This window comes from Gopherus evgoodei, chromosome 6 (genome assembly GCF_007399415.2).
Source record: "Gopherus evgoodei ecotype Sinaloan lineage chromosome 6, rGopEvg1_v1.p, whole genome shotgun sequence".
In the NCBI taxonomy this organism is placed as follows: domain Eukaryota; kingdom Metazoa; phylum Chordata; order Testudines; family Testudinidae; genus Gopherus; species Gopherus evgoodei.
In genome coordinates, this window is record NC_044327.1 from 111,401,583 (window position 1) to 111,420,255 (window position 18,673).

General features: G+C 47.3%; 1 protein-coding gene across 1 annotated transcript in view; it reads right to left on the reverse strand.

Annotated features, from left to right (window-relative positions):
• LOC115653413 (sperm flagellar protein 2-like) overlaps positions 1–16,329 on the reverse strand; it is a 47,084-nt gene extending 30,755 nt beyond the window's left edge. Inside the window, 6 exon segments of the mRNA XM_030566707.1 lie at positions 986–1,068; positions 2,288–2,428; positions 4,433–4,603; positions 5,657–5,909; positions 14,503–14,605; positions 16,140–16,329. Of these exon segments, the coding sequence (XP_030422567.1) occupies positions 986–1,068; positions 2,288–2,428; positions 4,433–4,603; positions 5,657–5,909; positions 14,503–14,605; positions 16,140–16,197 (809 nt within the window). The 5' untranslated portion in view covers positions 16,198–16,329.
• Positions 16,330–18,673: the final 2,344 nt, after the last annotated feature.

Genomic DNA, 18,673 nt, shown 5'->3' on the forward strand with positions numbered 1-18,673 from the left:
AATATAAGTTTTGGAAAAATCAACTAAAACTTAAAAATGGGATTCTCATGTGCATAAAATATCTGCATAAGTATGAAATCTGGAAACATAAACCTTAATGTATCATGTTTAAGGAATTCTTCACCCAGGAAAACAGGGGGAACTAATAGATAAATTAGCTGAACAGATCCCTGTAACCTAATGCATGTGAGCAGTCTCATTGCCTTCACTGGGACTACTCACATTTGCAAAGTTAAACACATGCTTAAGTGTTTGCAGGATCAGAACTTCAGTGAGGCAAGAGTTCATGTACACTTTTAAGTAGCCCTACCTCATTCAAGCTCCAATTGTCCACAAACTAATGCATTCACTTAACTTTACATCAGCTTCAAGTAAGTAAGTGTGTGCATAAGTCTGTGCAGGATTGAGGCTTCAATGTACACAGTGAACGATCTCAGTCTTTATGCATTTTTACACACAATGCACAGTGATAACAGGACATTCTAAGATAGTTAATACAACTACTTTTTTTAAAGTCAGTGTGAATACATGATGTATATGATATTTTAAACTCTTACCACTTGGCCAAACCAAAACAGATTATCACAGTATCATGGGAAGGCACATGTCCAATTTACAGATAACTTCTGTACAAACATTAAGTTTCTACTCTAAAGCTTTTTGAGAGAAAAAATGTGGGCTACTTTTTTAAAAAATGTACTCAAACTTTCCAAACATTCATTGAGATAAGACCTGGAAAACATGAGTCTAAAAAAGGAGAAAGTTTGAGAAAGTTATAAGCAACTGAGAAAGGCTCTTTAGGGATATAAATGTCTCTTTGTCTGACTGCAAAATTTAAAAATAGAAAATGAGGTATATTTTAAAATAAAAATGAAAACAGTTGATAAGGGGTGAACAGTTTCATTAATAGAACCACAAAACTAGTAGGTATTTCTTCCCCCCAGTGACTACAGTTTCATTGATGTTAACTTGGTGCAAACATTACCTGTCAGTGACTTGGGAGCTACTAGAAGTAGGGCTCTCTTTCCTCATAAACTCCTCAAACGTCTTAATTTCCATGTATACATCCTAAAGAAACAGCACAGACATTTCAATTGTCTTACCTTCCCTAAAACCACAAAAGATGGATTCAACTATTAATCATTAGTATTTGTACTGTAACTATTATACAGAGAACTTTTAATGTAATTTTAATGTCTTAGAATAAATTATACTGAGAACGTATTACATATCAGCAAGTCCTGGGTGACAGAAGACAAGCTTATATCATGCTCCTACACACTCACTTCACTGTATTTTCCTTTTCCTACATACAAGTCAACCCATTGTAAAGACAGCATCTGGAGCTTTGCAGTCTTCCATTCTGCACAATATGGTTTGCTAGATTACTGAGTAAAGTCAGTTTAAGCCCTGTAAAGAGTTCATTCAGGGTTTTTTAAGTATACTGTTCTTTGCCAAGTATGTTGTAATTTGGATTCAGTAGCCCAAATTTAGTCTTATTTTACACCCTGTGTAATCCAACTCATTCAGTAAATTCCAAAAGAGAATAGGACTAACTAAATAATCTCTCTTCCCTCCCCCTTCCCCCACCTTCAAAGTTCTCAACTAGTTCTGGTTGTACAGAATGTGAGTCAGGGTAAAATTTGGCCCACTTAGTTCTAAGTACAACATGACCCAAATTTCTGAATGGGAAACACTCTCCAAAAAGCTTTAAATGTATTACAAACAGTAGTGTAACATAAAAAAATCCAGCAAAAGTATCTTCAGTCTTCCTTTGATAGGAGACAGCTACCAATTTTAAATCTTACTAGTGTTTTTTGTTGTCAATGACACTTTTATATAGCATATTGTAAAAGAGTTACTAAATTACAGTGCAGAAGTACAACAGTCACAAATCATAAGGAAGTGACTAAGGGCTTGATACAACTTCCATTAAAGTTGACAGGAATTTTTCCACTGACTTCAATGTGGCAAGAGTGGATCCTAAAATGTTATCAAGGATTAATTTAAGGCCTGGTTCTGTACTACTTACTCTGGAAGAACTCTCATTGATGTCAATGGGAGATTTCTCTAAGTAAAGTAGGCAGAATCAAGCCCTTAGAGGTTACTGGGCCAGATTCACTACTGCATTAGGCCAGTTTTATACTGTTGTAATTGTTGAAATCAGTTAAATCAACATTGCCATTTGGTATGCATATTATCGCTAACAGTAGATTTCTACTATGAGTTTGCTTGCTTTGCCAAATTTATTGTTACTAAAACTTAAAGTAATAAAGTTAACACTTACCTCTGCTTCTTTTTTCTTTTTTAACAATTTTTGGGCTTCAATAGCTTTCAAGGTACGGTTTCGTGGTGGTTTTGGAATCTGTATAATAGCTGCTTGAATCCTGGCCATTATTTCATTTTGTCTCCTTCTTCCTTTACGATGCTGAACATCCAGTATAAATCTGTTCAGTTACTTGAGTATTGTACAAGTACAAGTATTGTAATTCATCTATAGAAAAATTCTTATAAGCAGAAAGTATTTGAACAAACAAGTTCCAATCTTGCATATAGTGCTATAAAAACTTATTAAACCATTTTTCAAAAAGTAGAACTTTGAAAAAAAAATGAAATCAAGAAACCCATCTCTATATGTTGTGTATAATTAAGACTTAATGACTGTATTTTGAGTTCTCCTGATTTGTCGGTCCCCTACATGCATGTGAAACAATCTTTTCTTTGGGCCAAAAACTGATCTTGTAAACTAACTTTCTAACTGATCAACAGTCATAGCAACATCCTAGCACACTATGTTGGGAGAGGGAGGTATACTATTCAAACAGCAGTATCAGAAGGTGTATGTCTTCACAATGCATAAAGCCTCCTGGGGCTGGTAGCGGTGGGGAACAGTACACAAAGAAATGTCCCTTGGTACGTTCCTTCAAAGATGCATCCAGGACTCTCATTATGCAGCTTTACTGGTGTACTGAGATCAGGGACTTCACCTCATCCCCTGAGCAGACAGGCACCCCCAGCAGCTTGTAGCACTGCCAACCCTACACTCCCAAGTGCTCACAGCCACGTCTTCCCTCCCTACCGCTTTGAGGGTGCACTACTCTGTGGCCCTTCCCCATTTTGTGCTACCACAGAGGGAGAGGGATAGACCTCAGTGCCACACTATTTTTATTTACTCAACTCCATTACAGATAATACCAGTGTGCCTCCACAAAACATGATTACTGATCTGTCAGATGGAGGATTTTTTAATAATCAAAATTTGTAATATGTATATTTTTAAAATTAAAAACTGGTAATATAATAATTAAAGACTTTCTTGTTTCACTGACAATTGCCTGTGTTAACATTTCCCTTTTTTCATTTCTCTTCTTTCTCTGAGAGAAAGTTGCACAGATCCTCACCATTTTTCCTATGTCTCCTCTGCCTTTTTGCAGGTTTTTTGGTCTCCTCTACTTTCCCCTTCCATCATACTTAGTCCTCTCTCTCAAAAGGCTTTCAACGTTAAATTGGATAAAATAATAAAAGCTGAATCTGAAATTAATACTTCTCATTCAACAATTGATTAAAGACTGAAGGACTGCATCCCCCAATGATACTGAAGTGCTACTCTGAATTGAGGGAAAACAGTATATTGAAAGGCTTCCTATTCTCGTCTAAAATTTACTTTCTTTCCTCTTTAGAAGCAAGTACCCCAAGTGACATCTCTGAGTAGCATTTCAAATACAGTCAAGCACCAATTCTCTGGTACCTTTTTGATCAATTGTCGATGCTATCTTCAGATCCAAGCTTTTGGCCGTCAATTGTGAATATAAAGCAGGAGAGGTCAGGGGTCACCAAAGTGACACCATCAAGCGGACTATATTAGATTAAGTACACTTGGGCAAGAGTTTGAGGTTGGGTGGAAAAAGCAATTTACCTCCTGAGATTAAACAAAAAAATCAACCCCAAAAGTGAACATTATATCAAAGTCAAGAGAAGCATGTTTTTATTTTAAATGTCATTTACATTTTTTGGCGAAGAATATTTATACTGATAAGACCCACTTTATAATCATAGTAAGACTCTTCACGTTGTGTGTCATGTTTGGATATTACAACTTTTCATGTGATTGTGGCATTTGCCCTTTATCTTTATTCCTAACAATCCATTTGTGTCATGGCAATATACAAACACACCAAACACTTTATTATCCTGATGTGTGTGTGTTTGTGTGTAAATATTAATATTTAAGTGATTTATAAAATACTATTGGTTACACAGCCACATCTTTATGTTTGTCAAGAGTGTTACACTTCTTCCTGCTTTTCCATCAATATGTATGTGTGGAGCAATATAAAGGGAATTAATGGCTTCAGCAGGACTAATAAAACACTTAAAAGTTTACATAAGCAGGATTGGATTCTTGGTATGAAAAAATAAATTGGCTTTTTACCTTTTCAATGTCTTGGGCTCTTTCCTCCTCCTGGATTTTTTGAAGTTTCTGTTGTTCTGCCAACTGTATACAAGCTATTTTATTTTCCATGTGCTTAGATTTCATTTCAAAATGCTCTGAAACCTGCTGCAGTCTCAAGTCAGTCTGCCGTGGCATTAGATTTCTAAGACGCTATGATGAAATAATGTTTCAAGATATCTCAGTTAGAAACAGTAACACAAACATCACATTTAACCAGTTAAACAGTAACACAAACATCACATTTAACCAGTTAAACATTACACTATTGTACTTCCGAAACTCAAAACTGTCCTAAAGGGACATTTAAGAAAATAGTTTTGATTAGGCACTTCCCATATACTGTACTGATGTTCGCAGAACAGCTAGATATACAGGATTATTTTTCCCCCAGAAAAATTGCCAGATTTGCTAAAATTAACATAGAGAATTGTAAATTACAGGACGGCAAATGGTATTTGAACAGATGAATTCAATCAGTTGCAGGAAATGCTGAATCAAGTGTTCCTTGTTTCTTTAGCTGCACCTCTTTTCCCTTTTTAGTTTGTGCTATCCACATACAACTGCCTTGGTGAAGGGATATTATGGCTGCTCCCACTCTCCTTGAGGATCATTCTGCCAGTGGAGACGTATGTCAGATTTTGTGCCACCAAACAGCATATACACAAGGGATAAATTTGGATCACAACACACAGCTTATTCAAAATTTCTCACCCTCATGAGGGAGTATGGCCTACTCTGAGAGAGCACTACTAATGAGATCAGGGAGTGTGTGCTCTGGCAGGACCTACACCACTAACCCTCTTCTCGGTCTTCTGCTCTTTGCTCAATTTCTGCATGCAAACTGTACTGCCCAGAAGAATAAGATGGCAGCTGCTGTAAAACTACTGGCCTGTGCTGTTATTTCCTTTGAGGCAAAAAAGAAGCCTGGGGAAGATAGGAGGCAACAAATGGAAAGAGGCAAAGCAAGGAAACAGAGAATCTTGAAGCTGATTGGCCTGCCTGTGAATCAGTGAAGGGAATGGAAAACTAAGCATCTGTCACAGACGCTTCACATAGGTACTCTATGTTGAACAGAAAGTTTTGTTAAATGAGCTGAATGTTTTGGGGGGGGGGGGGGTTGTTACCCAAAAGGTATATGTAAATGTGCTGCATTTTAGTCTGTTGATTATCCAGTGATGTATACGACAAACTTAATTAACCTACCTCTCGATACAACTTGCTCTCAATGCCCTGGAGCTTTGCAGGTGCTGCAGGTCTCATTGCTTCCATGGCTACTCCTGTGAGCCCCGCCTTTTTCTTTTTTTCTAGGGCAACATACAGTTGATACAAAAGCTTGGTTGCAGCCCCATGCTGTTCAGTCATGATATTTTGGGCCTCATTTTGGTCAAACTGCACACCAAGGAGTTGAAATGTTGGTTCCAGGCGAGAAAAATTGTTAAGTTTAGAGTTTGCGACCCTAGATGTTTAAAAAACAAAACTATATGTAGTATGTTATTTTGCTACTATAAAGTATTATACATACTGCAAAGTACTATGTTACTTTGCACTTCATAGAGTTTATTTTCATAGATCTTAAGGCCAGAAGGGACCATTAGAATCACTACCTGAATGTCCAACTTGCTGCAGTAAGCACTGTGATGACATATATCACTATATCAGGTTATTAGGAAAAAAAACTGACTCTGAATAAGAGTTAAAGGTAGATTGTAATGTGCATGGTGAATACAAAAATAATTATTCATTGATACTCAAAAGAAACAATTCAAAATATTCAATATATTCAAAACTTTTTGATTTAAACAAAACCCTTTCATTAATCTAGGTAGCTGTAGGAGAGAATGCAGGTAGAAGCCCAGCAGCAGAGTGGGGGCGATCCAGTTTATCGTGCTGAATGCAGCATGTATGATTACCTGCCCTGTGGGTGAGTGGCATATGTGTGCATTCGGCGCATGGAGCTCCTGGCCCTCAGAGACCGTGTTCGGGCTTTGGAGGCCAGGGTGGTGGAACTGGAGGAGCTAAGGGAGACACAGAGGTATGTTGATAAGGCTTTCTGAGACACTGTAGATCTGTCCCACCTCCGGTCAGACAGCCCCTTCGCTGTTGAGGAGGATGAAAGGCCCAGGGAAGGAGAGCAGTCAAAGGGAGCAGAGGGAAACCCTCCCATAGTTGGGACCCTCCTTCTAGATGGTGTTGGGGTATCTTCTCACACTGAGGTTACTTCTCCGGGGGAGGGAACTCCAGTCACTAGGAAAAGGCAGGCATTAGTAATGGGAGTGTATCTATTGGGTGCCTGGGAAGTGGGCGGGCTTTGCTAAAGGATCCTCCCCCAGCCTAAGGGGAGGAACCACAGGGCCACAGAACCCACTGAGTTCGGGGGACAACTAATAAAAGAACAGGGACAGGAGTGAGGTCAAAGGGTCAGAAGGAGGGAACCTGACGGGGACACCGAGCAGAGAACCCCAGACAGCGCCCACTGCTCCTCGAAGGCGTCAAGGGAGCCAGTGGACGCCGCCCAGAGGAACTCCGCCCGGATGCGTGATCGGACCATGAAGTGGAAGCAAGCCCCACAGTCACCGGAGTCTCCATCAGCCAACCTCCCCTCCCTGGTGGCGTGGATGGCCTTTTTTGCCAGGGCGAGGAGGAGGTTGACCAGGCGGTCCCGGGACTTCGTGGGGCCACGGATAGGGAGTGCGTACAGAAGGAGGTGAGGGGAAAAGTGCAACCAGAAATGTAAGAGGATGGCAATGAGGAGCCGGTGTAGGGGCTGCAACCTGGCGCACTCTAAGTAAACGTGCGCCAGGGTCTCCCTCACGCTGCAGAAGGGGCAGGTGTCCGGGACAGGGGTAAACCGCACCAAGTACACACCCGTGCTCACGGCCCCATGGAGGAGCCGCCAACTTATATCCCCAGTGGGCCTTGGGACCAGGGTGGAGTAGAGGCTGGCCCACCGGGGCTCCTCACCCTCCAGAGGTGGCAGGAGGTCCCGCCACTTCGTATCGGGGCGGGACACGAGGGTGAGGAAGTGAAGGGTGTGGAGCACGAGCGTGTAGAGCTGTTTCCTTGGCGCGGTTTGGAAACGGACCGGCTGCAGGTCATGCAGCCGGCTTGCGCAGAAGGGGCGGGGGGGCCGGTTGGGCCTACGGGGCAGAGGCCCGATGAAAAGGTCCGGAGGGCTTGGGGTGGGGGGTGCGTGCCCTCCCGCAGGACCCGGTCGAGGTAGGCCCGAGCAGCGGACGGCAAAGCGGCCTCCACCTCCTGGAGTACGTGCCGGGGAGTGCAAGGTCTGGAGAGCCCCATGCGGTGAGCGAGCGTCAGGGGATCCAGCCAGCCACCCCGGTCGTAGTCCAGGTCTCCGACCCTGGTGGCTCCCGCCAGGACCAACCTCTGGCGCACCGCGGGGGACTCCGCCACCTGCACACGAAGCTGGGGATTGTGTAGCAGGGGCTCTGCGAGGAGGTTGGCCCCCTCGGTGGCCACCACGGATCTGGTTAGTAATGGGAGTGTACCTATTGGGTGTCTGGGAAGTGGGCGGGCAAAGCCCGCCCACTGCTAAAGGATCCTCCCCCAGCCGAAGGGGAGGAACCACAGGGCCACAGAACCCACTGAGTGCGGGGGACAACTAATAAAAGAACAGGGACAGGAGTGAGGTCAAAGGGTCAGAAGGAGGGAACCTAACGGGGACACCGAGCAGAGAACCCCGGACAGCACCCACTGCTCCTCGAAGGCGTCAAGGGAGCCAGTGGACGCCGCCCAGAGGAACTCCGCCCGGATGCGTGATCGGACCATGGAGCGGAAGCAAGCCCCACAGTCACCGGAGTCTCCGTCGGCCAACCTCCCCTCCCTGGTCGCGTGGATGGCCTTTTTCGCCAGGGCGAGGAGGAGGTTGACCAGGAGGTCCCGGGACTTCGTGGGGCCACAGATAGGGAGTGCATACAAAAGGAGGTGAGGGGAAAAGTGTAACCAAAAACGTAAGAGGATGGCTGTGAGGAGCCGGTGTAGGGGCTGCAACCTGGCACACTCTAAATACACGTGCGCCAGGGTCTCCCTCACGCCGCAGAAGGGGCAGGTGTCCGGGACAGGGGTAAACCGCGCCAAGTACACGCCCGTGCTCACGGCCCCATGGAGGAGCCGCCAACTGATATCCCCAGTGGGCCTTGGGACTAGGGTGGAGTAGAGGCTGGCCCACCGGGGCTCCTCACCCTCCAAAGGTGGCAGGAGGTCCCGCCACTTCGTATCAGGGCGGGACACGAGGGTGAGGAAGTGAAGGGTGTGGAGCACGAGCGTGTAAAGCTGTTTCCTCGGCGCGGTTTGGAAACGGACCGGCTGCAGGTCGTGCAGCCGGCTTGCGGAGAAGGGACGGGGGGGCCGGTCAGGCCTACGGGGCAGAGGCCCGATGAAAAGGTCCGGAGGGCTTGGGGTGGGGGGTAGGCGGGGCGTGCCCTCCCGCAGGACCCGGTCGAGATAGGCCCGAGCAGCGGGCGGCAAAGCGGCCTCCACCTCCTGAAGTACGCGCTGGGGAGTGCAAGGTCTGGAGAGCCCCATGTGGTGAGCGAGCGTCAGGGGATCCAGCCAGCCTCCCCGGTTGTAGTCCAGGAGGTCTCCGACCCTGGTGGCTCCCGCCAGGACCAGCCTCTGGCGCACCGCGGGGGACTCCGCCACCTGCACACGAAGCTGGGGATTGTGTAGCAGGGGCTCTGCGAGGAGGTTGGCCCCCTCGGTGGCCACCACGGATCTGGTTAGTAATGGGAGTGTAGCAGGGCAGTTACCCCACCCCTGCCCTGAAGGGCTTAAAACAGTCCTGGGAGAGGGCTATGGCAGGAAAAGCAGCTACTAGGCTGATTGGGGAAGCAGCTGCAGCTGGGCCACGCCCCAATCAGGCCTTAGCTGGCCCTATATAAGAGGTTGGGAGCCAGGAGCTCAACAGTCTCTCTCTGCATTCAGAGAGAGAAGGGCCTGGCTGTAGGGAGGGTAACCAGGTATCTGGAGCGGAGCGGAGCGGAGCGGAGCAGGGCTAGGGAAAGGTCAAAGTCAAGAAAGCCAGGGAGCTCCAGCCTAGGAAAGCCCCAGGCTGCAGGCCTGCTAAGGCCTATTAGGTATTGAGTGGCAGGGGAAGCAGGTCCAAACCCCTTTGCCTGTGATGAGTGGCTTATACTGCAGTCTGCCCCAGTGAACAAGGCTACATGGAGACTGGGCAGTAGCCAAGACTGAGATGTAGAGGGGATAGTGGGTGGGGGTTCCCCTGGGAGGGGAAGACCCAGACTGGGAGAGGGGGTACTGCCAGTTAAAGGGACAGTGGGGTCCTGGGAGGGACATGGGGGCCAAGGGGCAGCAGGACACCAGCCTGCAGAAGGTGTTCTGGAGGCTAGATGAGCTAATTCCCTGAGAGACCAGCAGGAGGCACTGCAAGGGTGAGTCCCACACATTTACAGAGAGATTCAATCATTAGAAGCATAGATAGCTGGGTTTGTGATGACCGGGAGACCCATATGGTGATTTGCTTGCCTGGTGCGAAGGTTGCGGATCTCTCAAGGCATCTAGATAGACTTATGTGTAGTGCTGGGGAGGAGCCAGTGGTTGTGGTACATGTAGGTACCAATGACATAGGGAAGGGTAGGAGTGACATCCTGGAGGCCAAATTTAGACTGCTAGGGAAGAAATTGAAATCCAGGATGTCTATGGTGGCATTCTCCGAAATGCTTCTAGTTCCACACACAGGGCCAGGCAGACAGGCAGAGCTTCAGGGTCTCAATGCGTGGATGAGAGGATGGTGTATGGAGGAGGGGTTTAGATTTATTAGGAACTGGGGAAACTTTTGGGATGGGGGAGCCTATACAGGAGGGATGGGCTCTACCTAAACCAGAGTGGAACCAGACTGCTGGCACTAAACATTAAAAAGGTTGCAGAGCAGTTTTTAAACTAAGAGATGAGACTGCTGCAGAGGAGAATGTGGATCAGACAGACTTCTCTTAGAGGAGAGTCTATTGAGAGAGATTCTCTAGGTTTTAGTTAGGAGGAGAGGATGGAAGAGGATAAAGTAGGGGCAGATCAGACAAGAAACTCGCACCTAAAAAAGAATCTGACACATCCGAAAAGGGCAGACAAATAAACAGTAACAAGTTTTTAAAGTGCTTGTACACAAATGCTAGAAGTCTAAATAATAAGATAGGTGAACTAGAATGCCCTGTGTTAAAGGAGGATGTTGATATAAAAGGCATCACAGAAAGCTGGTGGAGTGAGAACAGTCAATGGGACACAATCATTCCAGAGTACAAAATATATCAGAAGGACAGAACAGGTTGTGCAGGAGGGAGAGTGGCACTGTATGTGAAAGAAAATGTAGAATCAAATTGAAGTAAAAATCTTATGTGAATCCACATGTTCCATAGAATCTCTATGGAAAGTAATTTCATGCTTTAATAAGAATATAACATTAGAGATCTATTATCGACCACCTGACCAGGACAGCGATAATGATGATGAAATGCTAAGGGAGATTAGAGAGGCTATCAAAATAAATAACTCAATAATAGTGGGGGATTTCAATTATCCCCATATTGACTGGGAACGTGTCACCTCACAACAAAATGCAAAGACAAAATTTCTTGATACTTTAAATGACTGCTTCTTGGAGAAGCTGGTACAGGAACCCACAAAGGGAGAGGCAATTCTCGATTTAGTCTTGCGTGGAACGCAGGATCTGGTCCAACGGGTAACTATAACAGGGCCGCTTGGAAATAGTGACCATAATATAATTTAAAATTCCTGTGGTGGGACGAACACCTCAACAGCCCAACACTGTGGCATTTAACTTCAGAAAGGGGAACTATGCAAAAATGAAGGGGTTAGTTAAAAAGAAATTAAAAGGTACAGTGACTAGAGTGAAATCCCTGCAAGCTGTATGGACACTTCTCAACGACCCAACTTAAATGTATACCCCAAATTAAAAAACACAGTAAAAGAGCCACCGTGACTTAACAACCATGTAAAAGAAGCAGTGGGATTAAAAGGAATCTTTTAAAAAGTGGAAGCCAAATCCTAGTAAGGTAAATAGAAAGGAGTCAAATTAAGTGTAAAAATGTAATAAGAAAAGCCAAAAAGGAGTTCTTTCCTTCCTCCAAAAGGACTGCAAACTCTTGACATGAGTCTTGGGGGACTAACTCTGTGAATTTCTCAACTGCCGCCCAGGTGTTACAGTTATAGCAGCTAAGCAGGGCTTGTTGGTTTGCCACTCTGAGTTGGAGGCCCCCAGCAGAGTAGATTTTACGCCCCAATAAATCCATGCACCTAGCCTCCTTTGCTTTTGGGGCAGGGTCTTGCTGGCCATGGCGCTCCCTTTCGTTAACCGATTGGACGACGAGGGAGCAGGGAGAAGGGTGTACGTACAAGTTCTCGTACTCCTTAGAGGGCACCATGTACTTCCTCTCAACTCCCCGAGCCGTGGGCGGAATAGATGATGGAGACTGCCAGATGGTATCAGCCTTCGCTTGGATCGTGTGGATAAATGGTAAGGCCACCCTTGTGTGAGTGTCAGCCGACAAAATATCTACCACTGGGTCCTCTATCTCCAGAACCTCCTCCACCTGGAGGTTCATATTCAGAGCCACCCATCTCAGGAGGTCTTGATGTGACCTTAGGTCAATTGGAGGAGGGCCCGAGAAGGATGACCCTGCCACTGCTTCATCTGGAGAAGAGGAAGAGGAAAGGCCAGGGACAATCGGGTCCTCTGTTGTCTTGTGGACTTGGGCGACATCCGGCTCCGGTGGGACCTGAGGGTCTGGTGCCCGAATGGGAGCATCTTCCACAGCCGCAGGAGGGGGGCAGCTAACAGTAGCCTCCGGCACCCGGTGCTCCGACGCTACGGAGCGTGATGGCATTGGAGGTCCACCTTGGGCTTGGTGATATGCCCAAGGCATCCAGAAGGACCACTGATGAGGTCCTTGGTCTTGAGCCTGGGTCTCTTGAAAGACACGGCTGGGAACATTTAAGTCACGGTCCTGTGCATAGGAAGCACTATCTGCATGGGATGACATAGATGCATGGCGAGACGGCCAAGGAGGAGCTGAAAACCCCTGAGAATGGTCTCCATCCCTGGGTAGTCTGTCTGTACGCTGCAGTGGAGAGCGGTACCGGGTGCTATACAGGTACTGGGAATCAGACCGGGACCTTTGACCAGAACGGTGCCGGGAGGTCAACCGGGACCTCGAAGCTCGACACCGGGAGTGGCTGCGAGAGGTGCGGTGCTGTGAGCGGTGCCGGGAGCTTGATCGGTACCGAGAGTACCGGGCTGGTGAACTGGGTCTTGAACAGTGCCGCAAGTGCGACCGGTACCGAGATGGAGAACGGTACCGGGACTGCGAGCGGCGCTGGAACCAGGATCAGCGATGGGACCAAGAATGCCGGCAGGACCGTGATCGGTGCCTCTCAGCGGTGCCGACGGAGGATGGTCTCAGTAGGGCAGGCTTGCCTATGGACTGTATAACCCACACCGGCGGTGCCGGGGGTTGAGGCAGCGCAGATTCCGTCAGTGCAATCAGTTCCCTTGCCGTAGAGAATGTCTCTGGCGTGGAGGGAATAGTAAGCTCAACCACAGTGCGTGCCGGGGAGCTGTCAGGCACCGGATTCGATGGCTCTTGCGGGACCAGAATCAACGGTGCTGAAGTTGTCGATGCCACGGCAGTTGTCGGTGCCAGGCGGTCCGACTTCGGCGGGTGCTCCAACTGCGGCATGTACGTGGAAGCCGCAGGAGTCTTATGTTTTTTTCACCTGCAGGGAGAGGGAGTGGTGCCGAGCAGAGGTCTGGGCCGGCGACGGTTGGTGCCGAGGGGCCTTAGCAGTACCGGTGCACTGCGGTGCCGAAGATGCACTTCTCCCCGGTGTGGACTGTCCGGCGCTTGGTGCCAATGGTGGAGAAGTAAGAGCTGCCTCCATCAGGAGCTAAGACGAAAGTCTCGCTCCTTTTTGGTCCGCGGCTTGAAGGCCTTGCAAATGCGGCACTTATCTGCAAGGTGGGATTCCCCGAGGCACTTAAGGCAGGAGTCGTGAGGATCTCCAGTAGGCATCGGCTTGTGACAGGCCGAGCACGGTTTGAAACCCAGTGAACCGGGCATGGGCCCTGACACCGGGTGAGGGGAAGGGGCTAATCCCCGAACCCCTCTTAACTATATACACTAACAATGTTAAAGAAAATAATAAACTAACTGTAAGTATAAAAATTTGAACTATATACACAATAACGAGAAAACTACGAGTAGCTAGGGAGGTGGAGATCAGCTAAGCCGCACTGCACTGTTCCAACGACCGACACAGGCGGTAAGAAGGAACTGAGGGGCGGTTGGGTCTGCAGGGGTATATATCCGGCACCATGGCAGCGCCACTTCAGGGGGCGCCCAGCTGACCCACCGAGTGTTGCTAGGGTAAAAATCTTCTGACAAACGTGCATGCGGCGCGCTCACACCTAACTGGAATGGATATAAGAAATCACTCAAAGAAGAACAAGTGATCCAGATCTCTCTGTATAACTGATGATGGGTTAATTACCACTCCACCAATTTTGTGTTATCTGGAAACTTTATCAACACTGACTTTATAGCTATTGAACAGCATTGGGACAAGAACAGATCTTTGTAGGACTCCACTAGAAACACTCCACAGAATGATTATTTTCCTATTTTTGAGATCTGTTAGCCAGTTTTTAATCTATTTAATGTTACATCAATTTTGTACAGTGCTAATTTTTTAATCAAAAGTTCATGCAGTGCTAAATCAAATACCAATTTTCCATAGGACCATGTTGATTGACATTAATTGTGCTGCAATCCTTTATCATCCTCGTAAATCTTTCCAGTAAATAATTAATGTTCAGATCCTTTGGAAGTATGCAGCTAATTAATGCAGCTAGTGCATATAATATGTCGGTAACTAATGGCTGGTATGTAACTTCATCAAATCCTGCTAGGTATCACTGAAAAATCTTCAATGATAAACCAACATCTTGTATAAGTTACATAGGAAATATAATACATGCTCCAGCTGTGCCTTAAGTTACAAACCTGCTTTGTGAAAATTGGTTAAAGTCATCCTGAAGTTCATATTTGTGCAGAATTTCTCCAATCAGGTAGCCAGTAGAAAATTCTTTTGGGAATGATTTTGGATCTGGATTAAAAAACAAGCAACAGCAGCAAAATACAAAGTACCATATGAATAATAGAGATAATTACAGAGTATGTATAACATCAGAGACTTGTACTTAATTTTTAGTTCAACTCATTATTGCTCTTAAAATCTTTACACTGTAAGTTAACTTTAAAGTTTTGTTAACTAAATGACTATATTAAAATAATTTAAGGATTAGAAATGGTCTTCAAGTAGCCAGTATTCCATAATCTACTTCATCTAAAATCTAAATTTCAATATCAAAAGGTAAATTACACTATTATAACTATTTACATTTGGCTCAATTAAAACTTTGCAAAACCAATACTTGACAGGTTACAGTTACTAATTCTGCTCCTAAAACACATACACAAACAAAACCAGCCAATAAATATGTTCTAATATGTCTGATTTTGAGTAAGAGACGTCTCTATTATAGAATAGATGCTCCTCTAAAGTCAATAATTCAAACAGCAGGAATTGCTGTATAAATATAAATTCAGGTACTTTCTATACTCAAATCCTCATAAAATGATAGAAGAGAAATTTTTCATGGCCCCTGAGTCCACAGGGATCTCGGGGAGAATCACCATTTTTTTTCATGAGTTATTTTTGAGATTTTAAAGAGATTATATTGTAATTATTTGTGTGGAAAAAGTAAAATCAACAGCTGGTTTTAGCCCTTTATTTGGGTCTGAGGAAAGAGGGTGAATTCACTGAAATTCTATGATTCTATGATAACAGCCAGAGTTATCATGTAGTACTACTACTGCCACTGGCATTACCTCAAAGTCAGTAACTCTCATATATGGTATGTGGCATCTGCAGGAAGGTATCAACTAGCAATAATCACACCTCAGATTAACTTCATTGGCTTAATGCCTACAGGTAAATCAAAATTCAGACGTGTATGGAAGAGGATTACAGCGCCAGTATTTTCAGTTGCACGTAGTTATTACAGAGAGTGCACAAAGCCTACTCCAGGTATAGCGAGTATATGAATAATACCAACGTGCCAACAACCCGACTGCCATCCCAGCAGCAGAACCCCCCTGCTACTCCCACCTTACCCAGACACCACGACCCAAACTTGCCTGCAGACGCGCAGACAACCTCACCCGTCTCCCGGACGTCAAAGTCTCCCCAAAAGTGACTCCCAGCCATGGCACATCGAAAGTCGAGCAGGGACCCCATCTCTCTAGCTGTACAGTGATACTGAGGCCGTTCTGCTGTGGCGCAGGCCGAGGGCGCAGTCCCTGGGGCACTGCCCTCTGGGACTCCCCTTCGGGCAGCAGCTCGGGAGCCCTTGCACCGTACGTAACGCCCTAACGAAGAACTGCCCGGGGGCATCTATCCATCGGCCCCTGCCAACAGACACACCTGGCGGAGCCCCTAGAGGTGCCTAGACACACGGTGGTCTGTGGGCACCCCCGGGCCGCGCCTCCCCAGCTGCGGCACCGTCCCCTATGCGCCACCAGCCCCGCGTATCCTTACCACGCTACCCAGGACCCAGGGGTCGGAGCCCTTGACTCACCCACGGTCCGGGAGAGCTTCACCTCCCGGTTCAGCCACTCGCACAGAATGTCCGACATGGCGGCCGCAGGCGAACCCCACTCACACCGGCCCGGCTCCGCGTCCCGTTACCATGGAGGCAGCATCTAACGCATGCGCTGTGGCGGGGATCTCGGGCATACGTAGAGGGACCAGGTGTGCCTTGTGAACTGCGCATGCTACAGGGGGGCGGGGAGAATGCCTCCTACTGAGCGCATGCGTCCAGAGCGGGGGTGAACGTGAACTGTGTTGTGTTGGCCGCGTTTGGCGCTGGCGCATGCGCAGTGCAATAAGCATTGTTCTGTGGTTGGTAGTGTAATTGTGTCGCTCAGGGTTGAACGCGAGGCAGCTTGGGGCGGGGCAAGCCGTGGGAGGAGAGTCCGCACGGGGAAAGGCAGGGGGTCTGGGGGGGAGTTAGGGGAGCTGGAATACCGGCCCGCGCGACCAAGGGGCTTGTGTGGGAAGGGGAGGGCTGCCCCTAGCTGTGTTGAGAGGGGAATGGGAGGGCTGCCCCAGTGCTGGGGATTTAGTGTGGGAGGCGGGTGCAAAGCCCAGATGGGGGGCAGAGGCGTTCAGGCTCTTGTGAGAGAATTTGAACAAGGGGAGGATGCCGCTTTTGTGGGAGAATAAGGGGGAAAGGCCCTACCGGCTGCTCAGGGTCTCCCCTGTAGGGAGACAAGGCGGTGGGAGGAGTAGAGGGTGCTGCACAGGAGTGGGAGCAACGTCCTTGGGGATGTTTGACAGCTGTAGCCGTGGGCCCTAATTCTGCATGGTTGCAGCATCCAGGCTATAGAGATTAAGTTGTTCCTGAGGGCAGGGGCTGTATTTTATTGTGCTGTGTACAGTGCCAAGCACAGTGGCTCTGAGTCAGGAAGGACATCATTTACATTGCAATCGCTCTCAAAGGCCCCAGTCAAGTTACTGATCAAGTATAAATAACACCACTATGAGTTTGTGCCATGTAGTGATTCCAAAGATGGAAAACTACTGAAAGATTGTGTTTTCATCTAGAATGTGTCAATTTTTATGGTCTGTGGACCCAATCCACAGATGATATTTATAGAGTATAAATTCAACACTGGTGAGTAAGCACAAGTGAATATAAAATCATGTAACATTTATGAAGGTGGTGGGGAAGAGAAGGGGTGCAGTGGCTTAGGACTGTAAATGGAAAAGTACACTGAACGAGGGCTGGAGAGAAAGTAGGACAGATCTGGCTATCTTACACATTCTTATATCTTGTTGGTTAACTTTCCTAGCCTTCCATCCTCAGAAGAAGTTATATATGACATGTACTTATTAATACTTAGGGTTTATGTATACGAACTTTGGGGTTGGGGCCCTCCGGCCCTCGAGCTCCCGCTGGGGAGCAGGGTCCAGGGTTTGCCCTGCTCTGGCACCTCAGCCAGGGAGTGGGGTCAGGGGCTTGCCCCACTCTGTGGCTCCTGGAAATGGCAGCATGTCCCACCTCTGGCTCCTATGTGTAGGGGCAGCTGGAGGCTTTGCATACTGCTCCTGCCCCAAGTGCCTGCGGACAGGGCAGCGTGAAGAGCTGCCTGGCTGTGCCTCTACATAGGAGCCGGAGGGGGGACATGCCGCTGCTTCTGGGAGCTGCTTGAGGTAAGCGCCACCCACAACCTGCACCCCCACCCGTACCCCTACCCCAGCCCTGATCCCTCTCCCATCCTCTGAACCCCTTGGTCTCAGCCCGGAACACCCTCCTGCACTGCCAACCCCTCATCCCCAGAGCCTGCACCCTAACCCTCTGCCCCAGCCCAGAGCCACCTCCTGAACCCTGAACTCCTCTTTTCTGGCCCCACCCCAGAGCCTGCACTGCAACCCCCAATTTCATGAGCATTCATAGCCTGCCATACAATTTCCATACCCAGATGTGGCCTTTGAGCCAAAAAGTTTGCCCACCCCTGCCTTAGTACTTGAGCTTAAGAAGTAACTGTTAGTTGGTAGCAGTGTTAAGATGGCCACTCACACATTTTTGGAATACTGGACATTCCAGTACTTTCTGGAACGTCATGGGCCCACCCCCCCCTTGCGCGACCTCATGCACATGGTGCATGGGAGGTCATGCTGGAGGGGGTGGAGTGGCATGCTTTTAAAAATGGCATCCCCTGACCAATACTGGACAAAACCACATTAAGTTTTGTTCCAGGATCAGACTGGGGAAAAACATCTCAAAAAGAGGACTTTCCAGTTTATCCCTGGATGAATGGCCTTCCTAAGCAATAGTAGTTTATCATATATATGGACCAGTCATCAGAGGGGTGCCAGTGAGTTACAGAACTACTTGTTAGACAGCAGTAGAATGCTGTCATTTAGGATTCCAGGGTTATTTTCCTGTCTCTAATAAGGCGTTTAGAGAGCAATGGTTAGACCAGGCTTTAGAGCAGGTCGAAACAGGACTGAGTGTTATTTTTTTGTTAAGGATGCTTTGTGTTTACTTAAAGCTTGTTTGCCTGTCTCAAAGTGCTGTGTGGGGGTGGCTGTCCTAGCAAGCACATA